At 41.8% G+C, this 21997-nt stretch overlaps 2 protein-coding genes and 1 pseudogene across 2 annotated transcripts; all 3 read left to right on the top strand.

Moving 5' to 3' along the window:
• The first annotated feature begins 5702 nt into the window (after window positions 1-5702).
• LOC129407486 (putative gustatory receptor clone PTE03) lies at window positions 5703-6642 on the top strand (annotated as a pseudogene).
• Window positions 6643-11282: 4640 nt separating this feature from the next.
• Window positions 11283-12224, top strand: LOC110159849 (putative gustatory receptor clone PTE03). Its single transcript, XM_020924453.2, has one exon. The coding sequence runs from the start codon at window positions 11283-11285 to the stop codon at window positions 12222-12224; it is 942 nt and encodes a 313-aa protein (XP_020780112.2).
• A 4249-nt stretch (window positions 12225-16473) lies between these two features.
• LOC110159848 (putative gustatory receptor clone PTE03) lies at window positions 16474-17412 on the top strand. Its single transcript, XM_020924452.2, has one exon. The coding sequence runs from the start codon at window positions 16474-16476 to the stop codon at window positions 17410-17412; it is 939 nt and encodes a 312-aa protein (XP_020780111.2).
• The last annotated feature ends 4585 nt before the right edge of the window (window positions 17413-21997 follow it).

Below are 21997 nucleotides of genomic sequence, written 5' to 3'. Positions count from 1 at the left end.
CCGGTTGAAGCTGACAGACGAGACAAGCGGAGCTGCCGTCAGTATGAAAGACCCGTCAATATTCGGGGTCCCCATCTCTGAATTGTTGAGTGATACAGACTCAAATGTGAAAAAGAAAAAGACACCACAGACAATCTAAACTGAATAGGCCCGATTCAGTTGGTTCAATTTATAAAACTAGAAAAGCACTCAGAGAGCGCAGACCTCCGCCAAGGACTACAGTCCCCCTCATATTGTGTTTTCCATTAATATTTGTCTCGTATCTTTCAATTTGGAATATGAAAGAGGATCCCATTGTCCATCCCTGAGTCAAATTTCATGGGGTTTGGTCAATAATTAACCGAGATATTGAGAAACAACATTTTTGGCCCCATTTACCACAATGTTAACTAAAATTTCAAAGTGATCCAGAATCCAGGATTTCTTCCGGATCACCCCCAAAATGAAATCATTTCTTCCTTTTCACATTTCCAACAAATTCTGAAAATTTCATCAAAATCGATCCATAACTTTTTGAGTTATGTTGCTAACAGACAAACAAACAAACAGACAAACAAACAAACAGACAAACAGACAAATGCCGGCAAAAACATAACCTCCTTGGCGGAGGTAATGAGCTGCATTTAACCTCGTGTGAGAAATGCTACAGTCGAACTAAATCCAAACCAGAGTCCTGACCCAGCGGGAGCAGCTCTGGTTCAGGTCGGACTCAGAGGAGCTGGAGCGGGGAGTGATGTTAGGAGCCTCGGCCTGGAGCAGCCCGTCCAGACCTGCAGTCCACAGCACATTCTCACTATCCCTGCATGAAAACAGCACACAGACAACGGCACCGCTCAGACCCAGTCCATTGTGTACTGGTCTCACTCATCCCCGTCTGAAACCAGCACGTAAAGGACGGAGCCAATGGACCAATCTATCAAGCTATTGCTGCTCCACAACACTAACCTGATTCTTCAGCCGGTTTCACTTTGAGGAAACCATCTGACCTCGCAGTGTTAGAATTCATTCGCTCGACAGTAGGTGGGTACTTTTTTTATTTAACCAATTGCTGCTATTTGGTCATGTCAAATGTAATGCGCCGCACTGGTTAAGCTTTTCCCAAATCCCATAGGAAGAAGGACAATAACGTTTTTCCACTTGATAAAATTCACCAAACATTCTCTTTGTTCCAGGTTTAAATCCTCGATCTCGGGAATCGTTGCCAACACAAAACGTCTGTCTTCGTCTACATCCATCTCAACGCTTTGTTTACTGTTGTGCTGTTCCACAAAAGGGACCCAGACAGACACTTGAGTTTGACGTCATGACTTCACAGCTCTTCACAGCTCTACGCTCTGTAATTCGATATATTGTGATGCCCACGATATTACTGTGAGATTTCTGACAATTCGATATCACAATATTTTGGTTATTGTTACATCCATAGAAACAAGTGCTTGTCAAAGGTTCCTAATAAAGTCCTGCATACTGACTAACCGGCACTGGGGGAATGCAGCCGCTATCTCGGTTTATATCTTGATCCAAACAGTTTGTCGCATATTTTTTCTTAAGGGGCTATTGAAGTGGACTAAGTGAGCGAGATGTTACCCACAGCGTTTGGCTCCATATAAAGCTCATCAAGAGTAGAAGTGATTGGGGCAAATTTGGAGCCCAGTTCCATATTTGGAATTCCAAATCATAGCGACCAAAGAGTCACTGCTGGCCTTGGGTTTTCAAGGTAACGTCTCTTCCAACCCACACCACTCATTTGGCAGGGGACGAGTGCTTCACAAAGCTGTCGGTCAAACCTGCTGTTAACACTCGCGGGAGAAGGGTGACCAGATCTTCAAAATCAAAACTTGGACGTCTCTGGTTTGTGGTGGTTGGTCATAATAAAACTGTGAAACGAGTGCGTGATTAAGGAAAACTGTTGCACTCAGCCCATTCATAACGAACATATGAGTCAGTATAGTCACATTTTCTTTGTGTTTTGGTCATTTTTAAGCAGCTTTTCTGTATTTTACTGAAACAAATGACCTCTCTTTACTGTTGGCAGAAATCAAATAGGTCAAAAATAGGGACACATGAGACATTTCTTGTATAAAACTGGGACAAATCTGCTGGGACAGGGGACACAGGGCTCAAAACTGGGACTGTCCCAGGTAAAAAGGGATGTCTGGTCGCACTAAGCAGGAGTGACCTCGTGGAAGGAAAGCACCTGATTTGTCTGGTATTAAAGTTCACATCTTAATTTAGAAGGAAAATAGCAAAATAATATTAACCCGACGGGTACTCGAAAATAGCTGCTGAAACAGGCGGGTTTTAACGTTCCGAAATTGTGGGCAGCTAGTGACACGGGCGAGTCAGGATGAAACCAGGACTAAACCAGGTCTAATCTTCGACTTAAGAGAGAGAGAACCCTGAGCCTGTGGAGCAGGGTGTCCGTAAAGCGCAATCGGGCAATAGCTGTTTATGCCGGTCCTTTCGCCCACAGTCACCCGACAGTCTACGTGGGCGCACCTCCAGGCTCACTCCAACAGTGAGTTCTGGTTCAGATCTGGTTTAGTCCTGGTTTTGTCCTGTTTTAGTTCTGGGATCAGTCCTAGGTTAGTCTCAGTTTAGTCCTTCTTCAATCCTGGTTCAGTCTTCTGCTCAGTAAATAATGGCTGTGAAGTGATGACGTATTTTTGACAGTCGAGTCGCGTTTGTGACTTCGTATTCGTACTGAAGAAAGCGTAATCGTAAATTTTCATTTCGTGATTGTAATTCTTGATGTTGTAACTTTTCAGTTCATATTCTGATGGATAAAACACACACAACACATTTTATGTACGACTGGACTCATTAGAGAGTTTACGAAATTTTTATTTATGCTCAACTACAGAAAATATGTACGGATTTCCCAAATTTGCACCAATTTCTATCCTATGCACACAAATATTTCTGAAAGCTTTTCTTACTCCATTATAATACATTCTGTGGGTATGAGGCAAGAACTACATTATACCTTTAGTTGAGCAGAGATTGGCAATTCCAGGGCTGAAATGATCCAAATGATTCTGGTGAAGGTGTATGGAGTTTAAAAACCCAGTGGAGCGCTTCCTGTATTACCAGTTCACAAGGTGGAACAGAGAGAGAACAACTTCAGCTTAAATACGTCGGGTTTCTGTCTTTAACATGTGCGAAAGAAACAAAACAGAACTTCATGTCTGTTTGTGATGAAAAAACATAACACAGATCAGAAAAGCATAACATGGGCCATAGAAGTAAATTATTATTGTTTACTTCCATTACAGCTGTTTATACCAGTTTGCACCAATTTGATGATTTAATGATCAGAATAGGATGGCTGTAGGTGTGTCCACCAGAGGAGCACTTCTGGATCACCACCTGATGACATCACCAGGTGTAAGAGAGTGTTGTGCAAAGGGAGACAGACTATGAATATTACATTTTCAAAAATATGACGCAATGTATTTGTCGACAAAATGAGCGCTGCGAGGAGGGAGAGGTGATGATGGAGGCTTATAAAAACCCAGACCAAACCAGAGTCCAGGACTTCACCGAGACTTAATCCGGACTAAAGATCAGACCAAGGATCATGTAAGGTCTTATTGAAAATGTAATTTGTTTTGAAAAATACTCTGGTCTGTTTAATCGTGGTTCGAGTTTTTTACTCCAATTTCTGACCTGGTTTAATCCTAATTCGAGTCCTCCTGATATAGTCCTGGTTTAGTTCTGTTTTTTTATATATGTTTCTTGTTGTTTTTATTTTTAAATTAAGTTTCTGTACGATATTTGAGGCATGTTGCTGTTATTTAGACCTGGTTCAGTTCTGGTGTAGGCCTGATTTAAGTTTAGACCTGCTTTTTAGTCCTAGTGTAAACCTGGTTTTAGTTCTGGTTTAGACCTGGTTTAGTCTTGGTTCAGTTCCTGTTTAGTCCCAGGTTTAGTCCTGGTTCAGTCCTTGTTTAGTCCTGGTTTAGCTTTGGTTTAGACCCGGTTTTAGTCCTGGTTTAGTCTTGGTTCAGTTCTTGTTTAGTCCCAGGTTTAGTTCTGGTTGAGTCCTGGCTTAATCCTGGTTTTTGTCCTATTTAATCCTGGTTGTGTCCTGATTTTATTCCTGGTATTAGTCCTTGTTTAGTTCTGGTTCAGTCCTGGTTTAATCCTGGTTTTAGTCCTGATATTAGTCCTTGTTTAGTCCTGATTTAGTCCTGGTTTAGTCCTGGTTTAGTCCCTGGCCAAACAGAACTGTAGTAGTTTTGATTGTAAAGTGGAGGTTGTGTCTGTTCCGTGTGGGTTGTGTTGTGTTGGAGATCTGAGCTCCAACAAACTTTGAACAAGCTCTGAATTTTTTGCATTTTGGTGCATCTTATCTTGAAATTTTAAAACAATTGGATGGGTATTAGAGTAACAGAAATGATTTGTGATTTTTTTTCCCAGTTCAGACCCAAGGTTTATGTGAAATATGCTCAAATGAAGGACTGGAGTAATTTTGACACAATAGATCTAAACAGCTCAAGACCGCACTAATCGAGACCAAGACCAGTTTGAGACCACAGGATCCCGAGACGAGACAAGACCAACTGCTTGAAAACCTCTTCTTAAAGCCAACTTCCACTGGCACTTTACAGAAAACTGTGAAGAAAAGAAAGTGAAGAAAGAGTGTCTGATTTTTAAACCTTTTTTCTGAACTGGAGTTACATTATCTTACTGGTTTTGCTGTGATATTGATCAGCCTCTGCATTGGATGTGCACTTTTATTTGGCAAACTTGTCGTCACTAGGTCACGGTACACTTTAAAATACAAAATAAATAAAAAGGTAGAGTAAGTAACTAAAGCGTGGAAAATGTTAAAAGATGAAGATACATTTGCAAATGAAAATTTGTCTGAACGAGTTGTTTTTGATCAGGGATTCGAATGTTCGAATGTTGAGTGGAAGGAAATTCTAGAGTCGAGGAGCAGTGTAAATGAAAGCTCTTTGGTTCATGGCGGCTAAGCGTGCAGTTGGAGCATGGAAAACATCCTGGAAAGAGGAGCGAAGCTGTCGAGAAGGGGTGCAGGGTCTGAGGAGGTCACAGAGGTAAACTGAAGCAAGGGCATGTAGAGCTTTGTGAGTGAGTAGGAGTCAAGTCAGGATGAAAAGTTGAACTGGGTTTGGTTGGAATATCTGTGTAACAGTGGAAATTGATTGCTGAAAATTTAACATGTGGAAGTAGGTAGACCAGAAACAATACGGGGCCAAGTACAGAGCCCTGGGGGACACCCCAGCTGAGGGAAGAGGGTTTGGAATGGAATTTTCTCAAAAATACACAAATTACATATTGAACAAAAACTCTGTATGATCTGGAAGGCAGGATGTGAACCATGTGAGTAAGATTTTATGTGAGGCCGTGTCAAAGATAATAACACTAATACAATAATACTACTATACAGATATATAAATACTAATAATACAAGGATGGACAGTGGACCACCACTGCGAGCACATAAGAGATAGTTTCTAATTTTAAACAAGATTCTGTCATTAATATGTGTGTGGCCTGCAAGGAGTTTTGCTATAAATGGTATTTGGATGGAGTGATAACTAAGTTATTAGGATCAGCACTGGGCTTCCTGAGAACAGGAGTTACAGCAGTGACATGAGCTTCTGCAGTTAACATACACACCCATGCACATGACCCCACATCTAAGTTTTCTATGCGCATATTTCCCCAGGTGAATGGAGAACGTGAGCGGCTCTCTGCTGCAGATCGAAGGCCTGTCCCTGTCTGACTCCTCTGTCCTGCCTGTCTTCTGCTGCTTCCTGCTGTTGTATGTCCTCATGATGCTGGTGAACTTGGGGAACTGTGTGGTGATCCTCAGGGACAGGAGCCTGCACCAGCCCATGTACCTGCTGCTGTGTAACCTCTGCCTCAACGACATCATCGGGGGCACAGACATTCTCCCACGTTTACTGTCCGACCTCCTGCGAGCGCCCGAAGAACGTCTCATCTCCTACAGCGCCTGTGCCACTCAGGCCTTCATCGCTCAGGTCTTTGGCACCACCTCACACGGTTCTGATGATCATGGCGTTTGACCGTTACGTGGCGATCTGTAACCCGCTGCACTACTCCACCATCATGAGTGGGCGCATGATAGTGAAGCTGATAGCGTCTGCGTGGGGCGTGGCCTTTGTCATGGTGGGGATTCTGATTGGTCTGTCACTGCGTCTGTCGCGCTGTCGCTCACTGATTGCAAACCCATTTTGTGATAATGCGTCTCTGTTTAAGCTGTCGTGTGAGAGTACCCTGATCAACAACGTGTACGGGCTGCTCTACACGGCCCTCCTGCTGAGCGCCTCCATCGGCTCCATCCTCCTGACCTACGTCAAGATCACTCTGGTGTGTCTGCGCGGACACAGCTCCAGTCTGAACCGCCGCGCCCTCCAGACCTGCTCCACCCACCTGCTGGTGTACCTGCTGCTGCTGCTCAGCGGGGCCCTTCTCGTTATTCTGCACCGTTTCCCTCAGTACACGCAGCAGAGAAATCTGGTCGCTATCGTACTGTTCACGGGCCCTGGGTTGGTGAACCCCATCATCTATGGAGTACAGTGTAGAGACATACGATGTGCTTGGGCACGACTCTGGGTCCCACTTACCAAGGGAAAGAGAAATAAATAAATATTCTACAGCCCTGTGTTCTGGTTTTGTTAAAAAATAAAATAAACCTTAAATATACAGTAATATAATGTTTGTGTGTAAAGAAACAGGAAGAAAAAACATTAGGAGAGACAGATTTTTGAGAGCACATTGAGCTGTTTTTCATTTTATGAACTTGCAAATCTGAGCAGGAGTGACTTCACTGTAGCTTCGAGTCTTTAGAATCAACAAACCAAAGAACACAACCAAAATCACAGACAATAGGGACAGTTTAGCTCAGCTCAACTGAACATGTCTCTTACCCCATGTGATTGAACATCTTTCCTAGTCTGTACCTGATGTAAATCGGACTGTGCGGTTACATGCAACTGGTATCCGAGTACATATTGGCCTCTAAAGATGTGTCATTGTGATCTGGCGGATTCAAAATGTAACAAAACTGTCATAGTTCCTGAGTTATTTGCATTTTGATAAATTGGTTTAATTGGACTGAGTCAGTTATGAGGTTTTCCGGGCTTATGTATAAACACAGTGAGTGTTTGAGACGTGAGACAGACTGAGCTCAGAAACCTGTGTTTATTTGATCTTTCAGCTGTTTCTAACACCGAGGGACAAAAGAGAGAGCAATCCCTCAGCTATAGTGTCCTGTGTTTACATTCTTCTGTCATGTCTGTCCATTACACGCTGTTTCCCAATTAAATATATCGGTCAACTTTCCCTAAATGTGTTCCTGAAGTTGCTATGTATTTACTTTGCATTTGTTCAGCAACAAGTGTTACCATGAGTGGATTTGTAATTTAGCTTGACTTGGTAGCATCACCTGTTTGCTTCCATGTAGTTACTGTATTTAACTGTGGTACACCTAAAATATGTCACCACATAGTTTTTAGTTATTTTATTATTTGGTATTTTGCTGTAACTGAATATATTTTATGTTTTGGTAACGTAATATAACTTTATATTAATGTCTGCTTGGCAAATCCAGAATGATCGAATGATACGGCAACAACTTGTAACAAGTTTAATCATACATTCCTCCTACTGGACTTATCTGCCTCTCTTGATACTGCCCTCTGTTGCCCTCTGCTGGCAAATTTTTACTAGAGACATTCGTTTATTTCCCTCAGTGGCTCTTGTTCATCTCTCGTCCACCGAGGTGTCCCACAGGGTTCAGTGCTCAGCCCCCTCCAGTTCATTTAGCTGCTTCCCTGGGCCAAGTCATTTCACACAACCCTTCTGAACAAGGATGCAGAAGACTTCTGAAACATGTCAAGGTACATGTGAACAACACTCTGGTCTGTTTAACGACCTATGTTATACGATTCATGTTAAAACGTTTTAGTCAGGCTGGTGCCACCTCGTGCCTCCACTCAAATTAATTTCTCTCTAGCGACTAGGTCAGGAATCAGAATACACTAGATGGTTTGCAAGAACCCCGGAAGTTGTAGACCGCACACCAGCCAATCAGCGAAGAACTGTGAAGCCATGACATCAAACTCGTCGCGTCTGTCTGGGTCCCTTATGTAGAACAGCACAACAGTAAACAAAGCGTCGAGATGAATGTAGATGAAGACGAGATCGAGGATTTAAAGCCGGAACAAAGAGAATGTTTGGTGAATTTTATCAAGGTGAAAGACTTCTGCCCTTCTTCCTACGGGATTTGGTGCATTACATACGTCACACCAAATAGCAGTGATTGGTTAAATTTAAAAAAGTACCTGTCTAGCATCAAGTCGAATGCTGCGAGGTCAGATGGTTTCCATGAAGTGAAACCGACTGATGAATCAGGCTAATAATGTTATTTCCTCACACGAACAGACCTGGAGTTGTGTTTTGTTTCATTCACACATGTTTAAAAATGACCTATTATACTATTGTCTCTGACACCCATGGACCATTATCTTATAATCTGCACTTTTTAAATTTAAATATTCTTCTAAAACAACTTAAAAGAGTAAAGTCCACTGACTGCGCAACACAACAAAGAGTTGGCATCTCTGATGAACTTCAGATCACACTAGAAAGCAGCAGATTTTTTTTTTCATTAGTAACAAAATTATTATACCACACTGTTGAATCTACATGTATCACTCATTAAGAAAATAAAATTGGAGAAAAATTTAAGTACATAGCAGTTGCATATGTCAGTGAAAACACGAGTTGACCAACGATATGGCGTATTGAAAATAAGCGCCTAAAGATCCCTCTAACATACACATGACATGGTGTGTGAATTGTGAGGGTAAAGTATAACATGGTTAAAAGCTCTAAAAAAATACATTTTGTATAATAGGTTTATTTTAACACACAAACCCTGCATATTTTGAAATCTAAACTTCATGACGTCACAAGATGGAAAAGAGCATTTTGAGCTTTGAGGCTGCAGATAAATAAAAACACAACTCCAGGTCTCTCTGCGTGAGGAAACAACATAGATCAGAAAACAGAGCAATTTGTACCATAGATTGAACAAGACTTTAAAAACCCAGAGGAGCACCACCTGATGACATCATCATGTGTAAGAGAGTGTTGGGCAGAGGGAGACAGACTATGAATATTACATTTTCGAAAATATGACGCAATGTATTTGTCGACAAAATGAGCGCTGCGAGGAGGGAGAGGTGATGATGGAGGCTTATAAAAACCCAGACCAAACCAGAGTCCAGGACTTCACCAAGACTTAATCCGGACTAAAGATCGGACCAAGGATCATGTAAGGTCTTATTGAAAATGTAGTTTGCTTTGAAAAATACTTTGTTCTGTTTAATCATGCTTCTGACCTGGTTTAGTCCTGGTTTAGTCCAACTTCAGACCAAGTTTAGTCCAGATTTGAGTCCTTTTTTACCCCAAGTTCAGACATGGTTTAGTCCTGGTTCGAGTCCTGATATAGTCCTGGTTTAGTCCTGTTTTTATATATGTTTCCTGTTGTTTTTACTGAGTTTCTTTTTGTTTTTACTTTTAAATTAAGTGTATGTACAATATTTTAGACCTGGTTCAGTTCTGGTGTAGACCTGAGTTTAGTTTAGACCTGCTTTAGTCCTATTGTAGACCTGGTTTAAGTCCTTGTTTTATCCCTGGTTTAGTCCTGGGTCAGTCCTTGTTTAGTCATGGTTTAGCTTTGGTTTAGACCTGGTTTAGTCCTGGTTCAGTCCTGGTTTAATTCTAGTTTAGTCCTGGTTTAATCCTTGACCAAACACGACTAAAAACTGTTATGTTGCGAAGTGGAGGCTGTGTCTGTTCTTTGAAACTTTGAAGAAGCTATGAACTATTTCCTTCAGTTTGGTGCATTTTATTTGTGAAATTTTAAAATAATCAGGCGACTCTTAGAGCAACAGAGACGATTTATGATTTTCTTTTCACAGTTCGAACCAAAACTCCAGCTCCTCATCTAGGACCTGAACACTCACATGATCCAAGGCCTTCATGTTTGCTCAGAGTCAGAACAGAATAAATCTAAACAGCTCTCGTACTTTAATCCTCATGTACGTGTGCGTTACGTAAAAATACTAATAATACATTTTATTTCAGGCGTCATAGTACACTTCAAACTACAAAATAAAGAAAACAGTAGAGAAAATAACTGTAACTGGAAAAATGGTAAAATGTTAAAAGATGAAAATGAAAGCTGATTATTGATGAGTAGATGTGGAGCCTTTGAGTAAAACTTCTGTATCCCTACCCAGGATATCCCCAGGTTTGACTAGCCCATATTTAAGACTTTTTGAAGACCTTTTTAAGATCACTTACATGAAAATTAAGACCAACATTGCACCCATTATGTGGGCGAAAAACACCAGATACAATTCTAATCATGACCAGCTAACTACAGTACTACATCTAGAGTCTATGAGACCTACACTTCCCCATGATCCATCCAACGTCTTCCTCCACTCAACTGATTGGTTTCTGGCACCGGTGGCAATGAGTAAACAAAGTATTATTTGTGCATACTCCCTCCGTTTTACATTGCACTGCTCCCGGTTTAGTACCATATTTTCCGGGCTATTCGGCGCTTTGGATTATAAGGCGCACTGCCGTTAAATTAAAATGTTATGGTCTATTTTCAAACTTTTTTCACAAATAAACCGTACGCATGGTGGCCGTCTGCTCCGTGTGTGTTTGTGTGTTCTACAGGTGGTGCGGCTTTGTAGTTTACTAAAGTTGTGCTGGGACACCCGAGTGGATTCGTGAAATTTAAGACCTTTGTGAAAAAAATAAGACTTGGTTTTATAATTTAAGACTTTTTAAGGCCTTAATTTAGGAACATGAAATTTAAGACCTTTTTAAGACTTTTGAGACCCCGTGGATACTCTGCTACCAATGTCCAGTGTCAACTAATTGGGTACGTAGGATTTTATTTGAGGCCATGTCAAAAATCTACAAGGATGGACAGTAGACCGCCATCGGCAGAAACTAAGAGATCATTTGAAACTCTAACCAATACTGTCTCAGTATATACAGCTACCTTCTCAAGGATTTTACTGTAAGTGTCAGGTCTGAGATTGGGTGTTAACTATTAAAGTTATAAGGATCAACTCCAAGCTTCTTGAGAACAAGATTTACAGCAGCGACATGAGCTTCTATAGTTACACACACACACACACACACATGTGCACATGCACAAGCTTACACATGACACATGTGCATATCTCCCCAGGTGAATGGAGAATGTGAGCGGCTCTCTGCTGCAGTTACAGGGCCTGTCCCTGTCTGACTCCTCTGTCCTGCCTGTCTTCTACGGCTCTCTGCTGTCGTATGTCCTCATGATGCTGGTGAACCTGGGGAACTGTGTGGTGATCCTGAGGGACAGGAGCCTGCACCAGCCCATGTACCTGCTGCTGTGTAACCTCTGCCTCAACGACATCATCGGGGGCACAGACATTCTCCCACGTTTACTGTCCGACCTCCTGCGAGCGCCCGAAGAACGTCTCATCTCGTACAGCGCCTGTGCCACACAGGCCTTTGTAGCCCAGATATTTGGGACGACCTCACACACGGTTCTGATGATCATGGCGTTTGACCGTTACGTGGCGATCTGTAACCCGCTGCACTACTCCACCATCATGAGTGGGCGCATGATAGTGAAGCTGATAGCGTCTGCGTGGGGCGTGGCCTTTGTCATGGTGGGGATTCTGATTGGTCTGTCACTGCGTCTGTCGCGCTGTCGCTCACTGGTCACAAACCCGTACTGTGATAATGCGTCTCTGTTTAAGCTGTCGTGTGAGAGTACCCTGATCAACAACGTGTACGGGCTGCTCTACACGGCCCTCCTGCTGAGCGCCTCCATCGGCTCCATCCTCCTGACCTACGTCAAGATCACTCTGGTGTGTCTGCGCGGACACAGCTCCAGTCTGAACCGCCGCGCCCTCCAGACCTGCTCCACCCACCTGCTGGTGTACCTGCTGCTGCTGCTCAGCGGAATCATGGTCATTACTCTGCACCGTTTCCCTGAGTACACGGAGCAGAGGAAACTGGTCTCCATCGTTCTTTTCACAGGGCCCGGAGCGGTGAACCCCATCATCTACGGAGTGCAGTGCAGGGACATACGTCGTGCCTGGGCACGGCTTTGGGCTCCACTCTCCATGAGAAAGAGAAATAAATAAAAAATATTCTACAGCCCTGCCTGGTCTTGTTATTACAAATAAATGTGGTGTTAAACATATAGCACTATAAGGTTTGTGTATAATGAAACAAAAACAGTAGTGAGAGAGACAGGACAGAGACAGAATAAGAAGATTTTTGAAAGAGCATTAAAGGTTGTATGGAGGATTTTTTTTTGTTTCAAATTGTCAATGATAGCATTATAGAGGTGCAGTAGCCTTGTAATTATGATGACCAAAAAAAAGAGAATAAAAATTCATCAACTCTGGACGTGGTGGGGCTAAACATTTGCCAATAGATAACGACACTGCCTCGTTATCTGTTAGCTGACAGGCTGTCAATCAATCTCCCTACGTTTCTATCGTAACTGACTTGCCTGCGCCGCCGGTACGTGGTTTACGTACGACTGTCACGCAGTCCACAGACGCAAGACGCACAGACGCTGTTTACTCCACCAACGCAACAGTTCTTAGCGGCTTTTTTTTTACCTATATCTTCCTCGCAGTTCGCACAAAGTTTGTTTGTTGCAATGGCGACAAGAATCCAGGAGCAGTTCGCCGCAAAAGAAAGTCCATTTTTGAGGTCGCTGAAAGAAGAAGACAAGGGGAAAAGCAAGGAAAAGCGAAGCCAAACTAAGGTGATTCTTGAAGATTCATTCCAGCGATGGCGCGACTGAAGCAGACGCAGGGTCTAAAGACTGAACCACTGGTCCACAAATTACTCCTGGACAGGTCACTTCTGCTTATTATGAAAACATACTTTATTTCCAAGAGCTACACAAACGTTTTTCAGGACACGAAAGCGATATCCTATGTCTGAAAACGTAATTTTCAAGGCAAAGAAAGAGTCCGCTTGCTGCTGCGTGTTGTAGCTAGTTCATTCGCACGGAATCTCCGCGCACCGCTCCCCTCTCCTCTCCTCTCTCTCTCTCCTCTCCTCTCTCCTCTCTCCTCTCTCCCTGCTCCGCTCTTCTCCCTGCTCCTCACTTCTCGTCCGCGCACGAAATGTCCGCGCCCCCCCTCCCCCCGCTCCTCACTTCTCCGTCTTGCCTAACCAACACTGTAGTTAGTTGTTTACAAGTCATGTGCAGCACCGGCTGTAAACAAACCTGTTTCTGGCGTAAGGAGGAGGAGGGAGGAGGCGTTTCTACGTAGGAGCTGTAGGGGAGGGGGGGTGGTTTCACACATGCGCAGCATTTGAAAAAGGACAAACAGTCGCTGGATTTCTCGTTCCTTGGAAAATCCTCTATACAACCTTTAAGCTGTTTTTCATTTTGAGAACCTGGTAAAATCTTCGCAGGAGTGACTTTACTGTGGCCTTGAGTCTTTAGAATCAACAACGGTCTCCAGTTATCTGAAAATTACAGACACGGGACAGTTTAGCTCAGCTTGACTGAACATTCAATCCAGAATCATGTGTAACTCAGGTGAAAAACTGTCGTTTTCCTCACCATTAATAATAATAAATAATAACTGCCTCATTGCCCGTGCGACTGCTTCAGCCAGTCCAATCAACAAGTAATATAACCCAGTAGTGACCTGATAGTCTAACAAGTGAAGTGGGCACACTTAGGAAACTTTTGCTTCTTTGCTCTTTCTAATTATAATATCTTTAGAAGTATAAAGAGCAGTTGGAACACGCCGGTGAAAACAGGCGTTGATCGACAATATGGCGTCTTGAAAATAAGTGACTAAAGATCCCTCAAACTTTTGTGAATGAAACGAAACACATCCCCAGGTCTGTTTGTGACGAGTAAACAACATTATCACACAGATCAGTAAATGCATAACATGGGCATTTTAAACGATTAACACGTGATCGCAGACAGCAGCCATGTCCTGTTCTTCATCCTCCGCCATTTTAGAATTCGAATAATACAGACACCAAATCCTCCCGGGAGGGTGAGGAGGGAACAAACACATTTATAAAAATTCCAGAGCAAACCAAGTCCAGGCTGAACCAGACCCAAGACCAGACCTGACACCAGATGCAAGACAAGAGCCTAGACCAGGAACTAGAGTAAGACCAGAGCCCAGACCAGAACAAGACCAAGACCACGTATGATCTCTTCACATTTATGTTGAAAATAACTCTAATACTGTCACAGTTTTTTTAATCTGAGTTACAGTGGAAGATATATCATAGATTTAAACCTAGATTTTGTCCTAGTTTATGTTTAATATCTCTGTAATTCCCAGTGTTGGGAAGTAACTACATATACACTACCGGTCAAAAGTTTTACAACACCACACTTTTTAAATTTTTTTACAGTTTTTTTACTGTCTACCAAAATGTATTCTTAACTTTTGATTGATGTGTGTGTTCACCTTTGGCAGATAGAACAGCTGAACACACTCGTGACTTGTTCTTTTTACAATAGAAATCAAATATTGTTCAGAAAGTTCTTCCCAAGTCTGTTGTAGAAGTTTCCATAAATGTGTGGCACTTGTAGGTTGCTTCACTTTTCTGTCCAGTTCATCCCAAACCAGCTCGATTGGGTTTAAGTCTGGATACTGTGCTGGACACTTTATATTTTCAAGCTTTACTATCTTTGTTCTTTTTTCCTGAGGTTGTTTTAGCAGAGCTTGGACTTGTGTTTTGTATCTTTTATCTTATTTTTTTAACCTCTGTCTGTTCAGTTTTTACCTTTGTACCATTTCAAGCTCTTCATTGAACTTGCATGACTTGAATTGTGATAAATATCTGGAAAAATTACAGTGTTCTAAAACTTTTGACCAGTAGTGTATGTACAATACTAAAATTTCAAACTTGATTGTGATACTAACGAATAAACTCAATACTCAGTACCAATTCCAATACCGTGATGATAATAGGAAATAGAATGTGACTGTTAACATCAAATATTAGTAGTATTTTTTATTTCTTTATTACCAAGTGGTCATATATGTAATGTTAGTCATCCAGGTAGGTTCCACAGTGGTCTGTGGGTCTGTGTGCTCTTAAACTTGTTCTGATTCAGCTCAAAATCATTCTAAAACTATTTTGGAAAAGTTCATTTCTCTCCCATGAATATGACTTTTTTAAAATCTAGTTTTAATAGTTTTAGTATCGATTGGTATCTGATGTTCAATACTTTTTACAACCCTAATTTGGAATACTAACTGTGAGTAAAAAGTGAACATGAAAAGTAAAAAAAATATATATTGGAAGTAGCGCTGAGCAGTAAAACAGAATCCCTCTGCAGAAAACTCCATCTAAAATGTTGCAATTTACACACAAGGACAGTTTAAACCTTCATTTAACTAAATAAAAGGTGTTGTCGTTTATTTTTATTAGTTTAATCCTAAATTGTGTGTGCTTTAGACAAGTTTTCGCCCTTGTTTACATTATGGTTGTCGACGTATGTTACATCTGCTGCCCAAACTTCACCAGAATTCAAATTTTAGTCAAAATTAATCAAAATTTTTAGCAAAATCTTAAGTACTCTAACCTGTTGTACATCACAGACAAATAAATTGAATGACATTTTTCTCTAAACCCTAAAATGTATATTCAAATTTAATTGTGGCCAAAGATCTTGTTTTAGTTCATTTCATGTGTCAGTATATTCAGGCCTAGTGGACACATCATGACAAACACACATGCATTTGTGCATTTTATTGGCAAACTTCAGCCACATGTCGCAGTAGACCTGTTCTGCGTTGTAGACCTGCTTTGAGAGAATGTAACTCCAGTTAGGAACTTGAAAACAGGAAAACTTGAAAACCTACCCGATTTATTCACTTTCTTTAGAGTTTTCTGAAAAGTGCTAGTGGAAGAGGGATTAAAGAAGGTTCTCAAACTGAGTGAGGGTCCAAAAAAGGGCGCAGAGTGTTTCAGTGCAGTACAGTTTGTTTGGCTTTGTAGTAAATAGATCATTTTGACTTGGTCATTTTATAAGTAGCTCACATGCTGAAAAAGTGCGGGCACCCCTGCTCCTCATAGTACCAGGTGACACCTACAGCAGTCTAGATGGTTATTTATTATGAAGCAAATAACAGTGGTCCAATCACAGAACCCTGCAGCACATCCATGTCACTACTCAAAGGACATAATCCTGTGAATCATAACACATTTTACAATGCTGCCTGACGTCATCAGTACAAAGCGTAGTGTACATGTTTGATATGTCATGTTCTGTCATGTGTCAGGACAGGGTCATATGCACAGTTCTTATGTTTTACATCCACACAGTATCTCATGTGTCCAGTGTGTGAGATGTTTACTTTTCCTTTGACCCTCCCCAGGTGAATGGAGAACGTGAGCGGCTCTCTGCTGCAGATCGAAGGCCTGTCCCTGTCTCACTCCTCTGTCCTGCCTGTCTTCTGCTGCTTCCTGCTGTCGTATGTCCTCATGATGCTGGTGAACTTGGGGAACTGTGTGGTGATCCTGAGGGACAGGAGCCTGCACCAGCCCATGTACCTGCTGCTGTGTAACCTCTGCCTCAACGACATCATCGGGGGCACACACATCATCCCGCGTTTACTGTTCGACCTCCTGCGAGCGCCCGAGAAGCTTCTCATCTCGTACAGCGCCTGTGCCACACAGGCCTTTGTCACACACATGTTCGCCACAGCGTCCCACACCATCCTGATGATCATGGCGTTTGACCGTTACGTGGCGATCTGTAACCCGCTGCACTACTCCACCATCATGAGTGGGCGCATGATAGTGAAGCTGATAGCGTCTGCGTGGGGCGTGGCCTTTGTCATGGTGGGGATTCTGATTGGTCTGTCACTGCGTCTGTCGCGCTGTCGCTCCCTGGTCACAAACCCGTACTGTGATAATGCGTCTCTGTTTAAGCTGTCGTGTGAGAGTACCCTGATCAACAACGTGTACGGGCTGCTCTACACGGCCCTCCTGCTGAGCGCCTCCATCGGCTCCATCCTCCTGACCTACGTCAAGATCACTCTGGTGTGTCTGCGCGGACACAGCTCCAGTCTGAACCGCCGCGCCCTCCAGACCTGCTCCACCCACCTGCTGGTGTACCTGCTGCTGCTGCTCAGCGGAATCATGGTCATTACTCTGCACCGTTTCCCTCAGTACACGGAGCAGAGGAAACTGGCTGCTATCGTACTGTTCACAGGGCCCGGGATGGTGAACCCCATCATCTATGGCATACAGTGTAGGGACATACGTCGCGCCTGGGCACAGCTCTGGACCCCACTCTCCAGGGGGAATAAAATATAATAAGTATTACAGCCATGTTTCCTGGTCTTGTTATTAAAAATAAACCTGGTGTTAAGTATATGGTAATATAAGGTTTGTGTATAATTAAACAAGACCTAGCATCTCTGCACAGGAGTGACTTTACTGTGGCCTTGAGTCTCTGAGCCTATTCACAGCTACGGGCTTTAGTCCGATTAAAACATTGAGTTCCCCTCAAAGTCTGGACTTTTTTTTAAGGTGTTAATAAAGAAGTGAACTCTGATCTAAACCAAACAAGCAGACCGGAGCGAGACCCACCTTTTCCAAACAAACACATTGGTTGCCATTTGGGTGCCCTAAGCACAAACACTTTGTGGTGATATTTCCATGATATATATATATATATACATACATACATATATTTATGTGGTTTAAATCCATGTGATCCCAGACATAGCAGCCATGTTGTGTTCACCTTACGCCATTTTAGAATTCAAATACACAGACAGAATCCACCCAGGAGGAGGGAACAAACAGGTTTATAAAAATCCAGAGGAAACCGAGTCCAGGCTGGAACCAAACCCAAGACTAGAGCCAAGCCAAGAATCAAGATCAGAGCCAAGCCCATAGACCAGATCCAAAATCAAAGCCAAGACCAGATCCAGGACCAAAGCCAAGACCAGATCCAGGAACTAGAGCACGTAAGATGTCCTCACATTTATGTTGAAAATAATGGTAATATTGTCATAACTTTTGATCTGGTTTATAATAGAAATTAAACCCAGATTTTGTTGGTTTATGGATAATATCTCGATAATTCCAGTTTAGTTTAATTCCAACTTTTTCCAGTTTTTTACTGTTTACTGTCGACCAAAACGTATTCTAAACTTTTAATTGATGAAAGTGTTCACCTTTGGCAGATATAACAGCTGAACACACTCGTGGCTTGTTCTTTTTACAATAGAAATATTGTTCAGAAAGTTCTTCCCAAGTCTGTTGCAGAAGTTTCCAGAAATGTGTGGCACTTGTAGGTTGCTTCACTTTTCTGTCCAGTTCATCCCAAACCAGCCAGACAGTGCTGCTGGACACTCCATGTTTTCAAGCTGAGGTAGTTTTGGCAGATTTTGGACATGAGTTTTGTTGTTTATCCTTTTTTTTTTTAACCTCTGTCTGTTCAGTTCTTACCTTTATACCATTTCAAGCTCTTCGTTGGACTTGCACAATTTAAATTGCCAATAAATAACTGGAAAAATTAGGGTGTTCTAAAAAATTTGACCGGTAGTGTGTGTACCAAAAATACATACATAAATTTCAAACTTCATTTCGTTACTAACAAATACATTCATTTATTAACCACGATAATAATAAAATAAAATTAAAATACTCAGTGTCTGTAGACAATAGAATGTGATTTTCAACATTCAAACTTTTATATTACCACTTGGTCTTATATTTTTACAGTCCCTTAAGTCTTAGGTTCTGTAGTGATTTATGTGCATACTGTGCAAATATATATCATAGTTTTACCACAAGTGGCCGTTTGAGACAAAAAAGTAGAAAAAAAAAGTAGAAAAGTACAAAAATACCTACTGTGTGTCATCACCACTGAAAACTCCATCCGAAATCAAACAGTTTATGCACAAAGTGTAGAAAAAATCTTCATTTAATGAAATAAAAGGTGTTGCCATTTATATTTATTTGACTAATCATAACTAAGGTGCACTTTAGACAGGTTTTGGCCCGGTGTCCAACTAAAATATAATAATATTTTAGTGAAAATGTACACTAACCTGTCATATGCACTTTAAATCACAGAGAAATTAATTGAATGACATTTTTCTCTAAACTCTAAAATGTGTTTTCAAATTTAATTGTGGCCAAAGATCTTGTTTTAGTTCATGTCAAATTTGAAATGAATTATTTTTTGTTGTGTTTCTTTGATATGGACATAACAATTGTTTACTACTACAGTATATTCAAGTCTTTTCAAACAGAACATAAAGTAAAATGAGCTAAACAAGAATGACTTTTAATACATACAGCATTGTCAAGTGTGCAGCTCTGCTCTGTTCCAACTAGTTTCAAATGTTAAAGATCTTCTGTACCGCTGTTGGGAAATATGAGAAAAACATGTGATATTGTAGAACTATGCTCTGTGTTGTATTATAGTCATATTTGAATATACTTTGGCACAATAAGATCAATTAAATTACAGTAAATTCGGTCAAACTGGGTCAAAATAGAAGCTTAAAGATCATGTTATGTAAAATAGACTCCTGGGAGCTTTTAGCCATGAATGTCATCACCTCCTCAAAAACTGGAGTTGTGTTTTTTTTCATTCACCCACATGTGCGAGTAACTCTTTATTGTTAGTTGTGATGTCCTGTAATGATAGTTTTCAAGTTAACAGCTACGTTTACTTTTAGTTCAGTAGAAATTGACAATGCCAGGACTGAAATTAACCAAATGAAATGAAGGTGTGTGGAGTTCAGTGGCAACTGAGCCAAGGCCAAAATTATAAATATATATGTATTATATATAGGCTATATATTTAGTATTATAGCCCACAAGCTGTAATACCTGTGTAATAACAAATGCCAGAGACAGACAGTCATTTTGTCACAACTGGCTGAACTATATCTTGAATGAATATAAATAATGTGTCTTATATTTCATCAGTCACCTTTCCTACTCTTGCACTCTTTGGTTATCACAACCAGAGCAAACTACACGACCAAACACAATGTTTACGCAACAACACAACCCGAGGCACCATTCACAACCACCTCCAACATCAGCAGAACTGCAATAAGAGGCTACAAACACAACATGAACACACGGCCTCAGCGCCTCTCCAACACTGCACACGGCAGAACAATCGGAGCAGCTCCGTTTCACCCATAAGCTCATTTACACACTATTTAACTATTTAAGCTCAGATTTGGGCAAAATTAATGAAAACAAGCCTCGAGTGTACCCTCTATCCGCTGTCCCATTGGTCTGTTAAACTGTATTACTGTCCAATATGAAGAAGATCTGGTCCAAGTTCTGGTCAGTCAAGTCCGTGACTTGAGGTCCGGGAGCGAGTGTGCCACACAGCGGAGCACCTCAAGATGCACCATTAACCACAGAAATGTGTTAGGAGAATAAAAGTCCAGTTCAGTAAATCCTCTTTCAGTTTGGTGCTGTTCGGTTTCACAGGTCTCAGAGTTCACCGGTTTGACACATACTAATTTGAATTGGCTTAACGTATTTTGAAATTTTCAAAGACATTTTCTCAGGACAGGTGCTGGTGTCTCGTACTGCCACACCGGCTCAGGTGGTAATAATAATAGTAACTAAAGCCACATGCAGCATTAAAGGCCCTCGCCACCCCTTACAACTGCAGGATATGTGCCACCACAAAGATCTTGCCTCCCCTGCATGGCAGCCCATTGCACTGCAAGTGGTTGGAGACAGAAGTCTATCCTTATTGGGTTTTTGGTTTTGGACGATGTGTGGAATAGGTGCATCAAATTTCCATGTCATTCCAAAAGTCCATGCCAAGCATTTTTTTTCATCCCAGTTAATCCAAGTTATCAGAGTTATTTCTGACAAATGTTGGATGCTGCTATGGTAAAATGAATGCAAATAGAGCCAAGTCTAACTCATCCCCAACTACATCACCTCTTCCCCCAGAATCAGTGTAAATATTGTATGTTACTACATTTAACCCAATGAAAACATTTCTGACATTGCCAAGCCTGTGGTCATGTGACTTTGTTTTATGGTGCCCCATCACACATAAGCCCTCTGTAAATGGTTTCACAAGGCCACGACAGACAGATTGTCTTGTACATTTTTTTAATGCAATTTTAAGAGGACACTAGCGAGCCATGTTGTTAGACAGCACCTTGACTTGCATTTCAGTATGTTCAGCTCACAAACATGTACAAACGCAGTAATGGCTTTTTTTTTTTTTTTTTTTTCAAAAATTGGTATTGGAGCCTGTCCAGGAGCTTTTGAGAGATCACGGACAGGACTCCGTTGTGGTCATTCAGGCAGTAGGACGACTGAGGCGGGAGACGTTGTGGAGGTGGTAAAAGACAAAAGGACTGTTGAAGAGGGGAGGATGTCAATGCCATCGATACCATCGAGCTCTGTCTTGTTACTGTTAAATTTGAGGAAGTTGGATGATAACCAGGTCCAAAGGTCAGTGAGGGAGCTGGAGAGAGACTGAGAGGGAGATGGGTGGAGGGCTTGATGGAGATTTAAAGTTGTGTATGAGTGGAAGTTGAGTCCATGTGTACGTATGATTTGTCCGAGGGGGAGCGTGTAAATGATAAACAGAAGTGGGCCGAGCACAGAACCTTGTGGTACCCCTTCGTGGATGAGAGTCAAACCAGCAAAGTGCAGTACCAATCAGTCCAATGTTTTTGCAGAGGCGGTCGAGGAGGATGGTGGTAGGAGTGGTCATTTGTGAGATTGACGAGTGCCGTTTTGGTGCTATGACAGGGTCTGAATCCTGATTAAAATGGTTCATCGAGCTCATGGTCAGACATGATGTTGTGATGTTGGAGCTGACCAGCCACTGGTTTTTCCAAGATGTTACTAAGAAAAGGAAGTTTGGAGATCGGCTGATAAAAAA

Source organism: Boleophthalmus pectinirostris, unplaced genomic scaffold (genome assembly GCF_026225935.1).
Source record: "Boleophthalmus pectinirostris isolate CB_2022bp ecotype Guang Dong unplaced genomic scaffold, ASM2622593v1 HiC_scaffold_12, whole genome shotgun sequence".
In the NCBI taxonomy this organism is placed as follows: domain Eukaryota; kingdom Metazoa; phylum Chordata; class Actinopteri; order Gobiiformes; family Gobiidae; genus Boleophthalmus; species Boleophthalmus pectinirostris.
This window is presented reverse-complemented; position numbering and strand designations above follow the sequence as displayed.

Coding starts and splice junctions, on each gene's coding strand:
- LOC110159849 (XM_020924453.2), top strand. CDS start 11,283: ATGGAGAATGTGAGCGGCTCTCTGCTGCAGTTACAGGGCCTGTCCCTG.
- LOC110159848 (XM_020924452.2), top strand. CDS start 16,474: ATGGAGAACGTGAGCGGCTCTCTGCTGCAGATCGAAGGCCTGTCCCTG.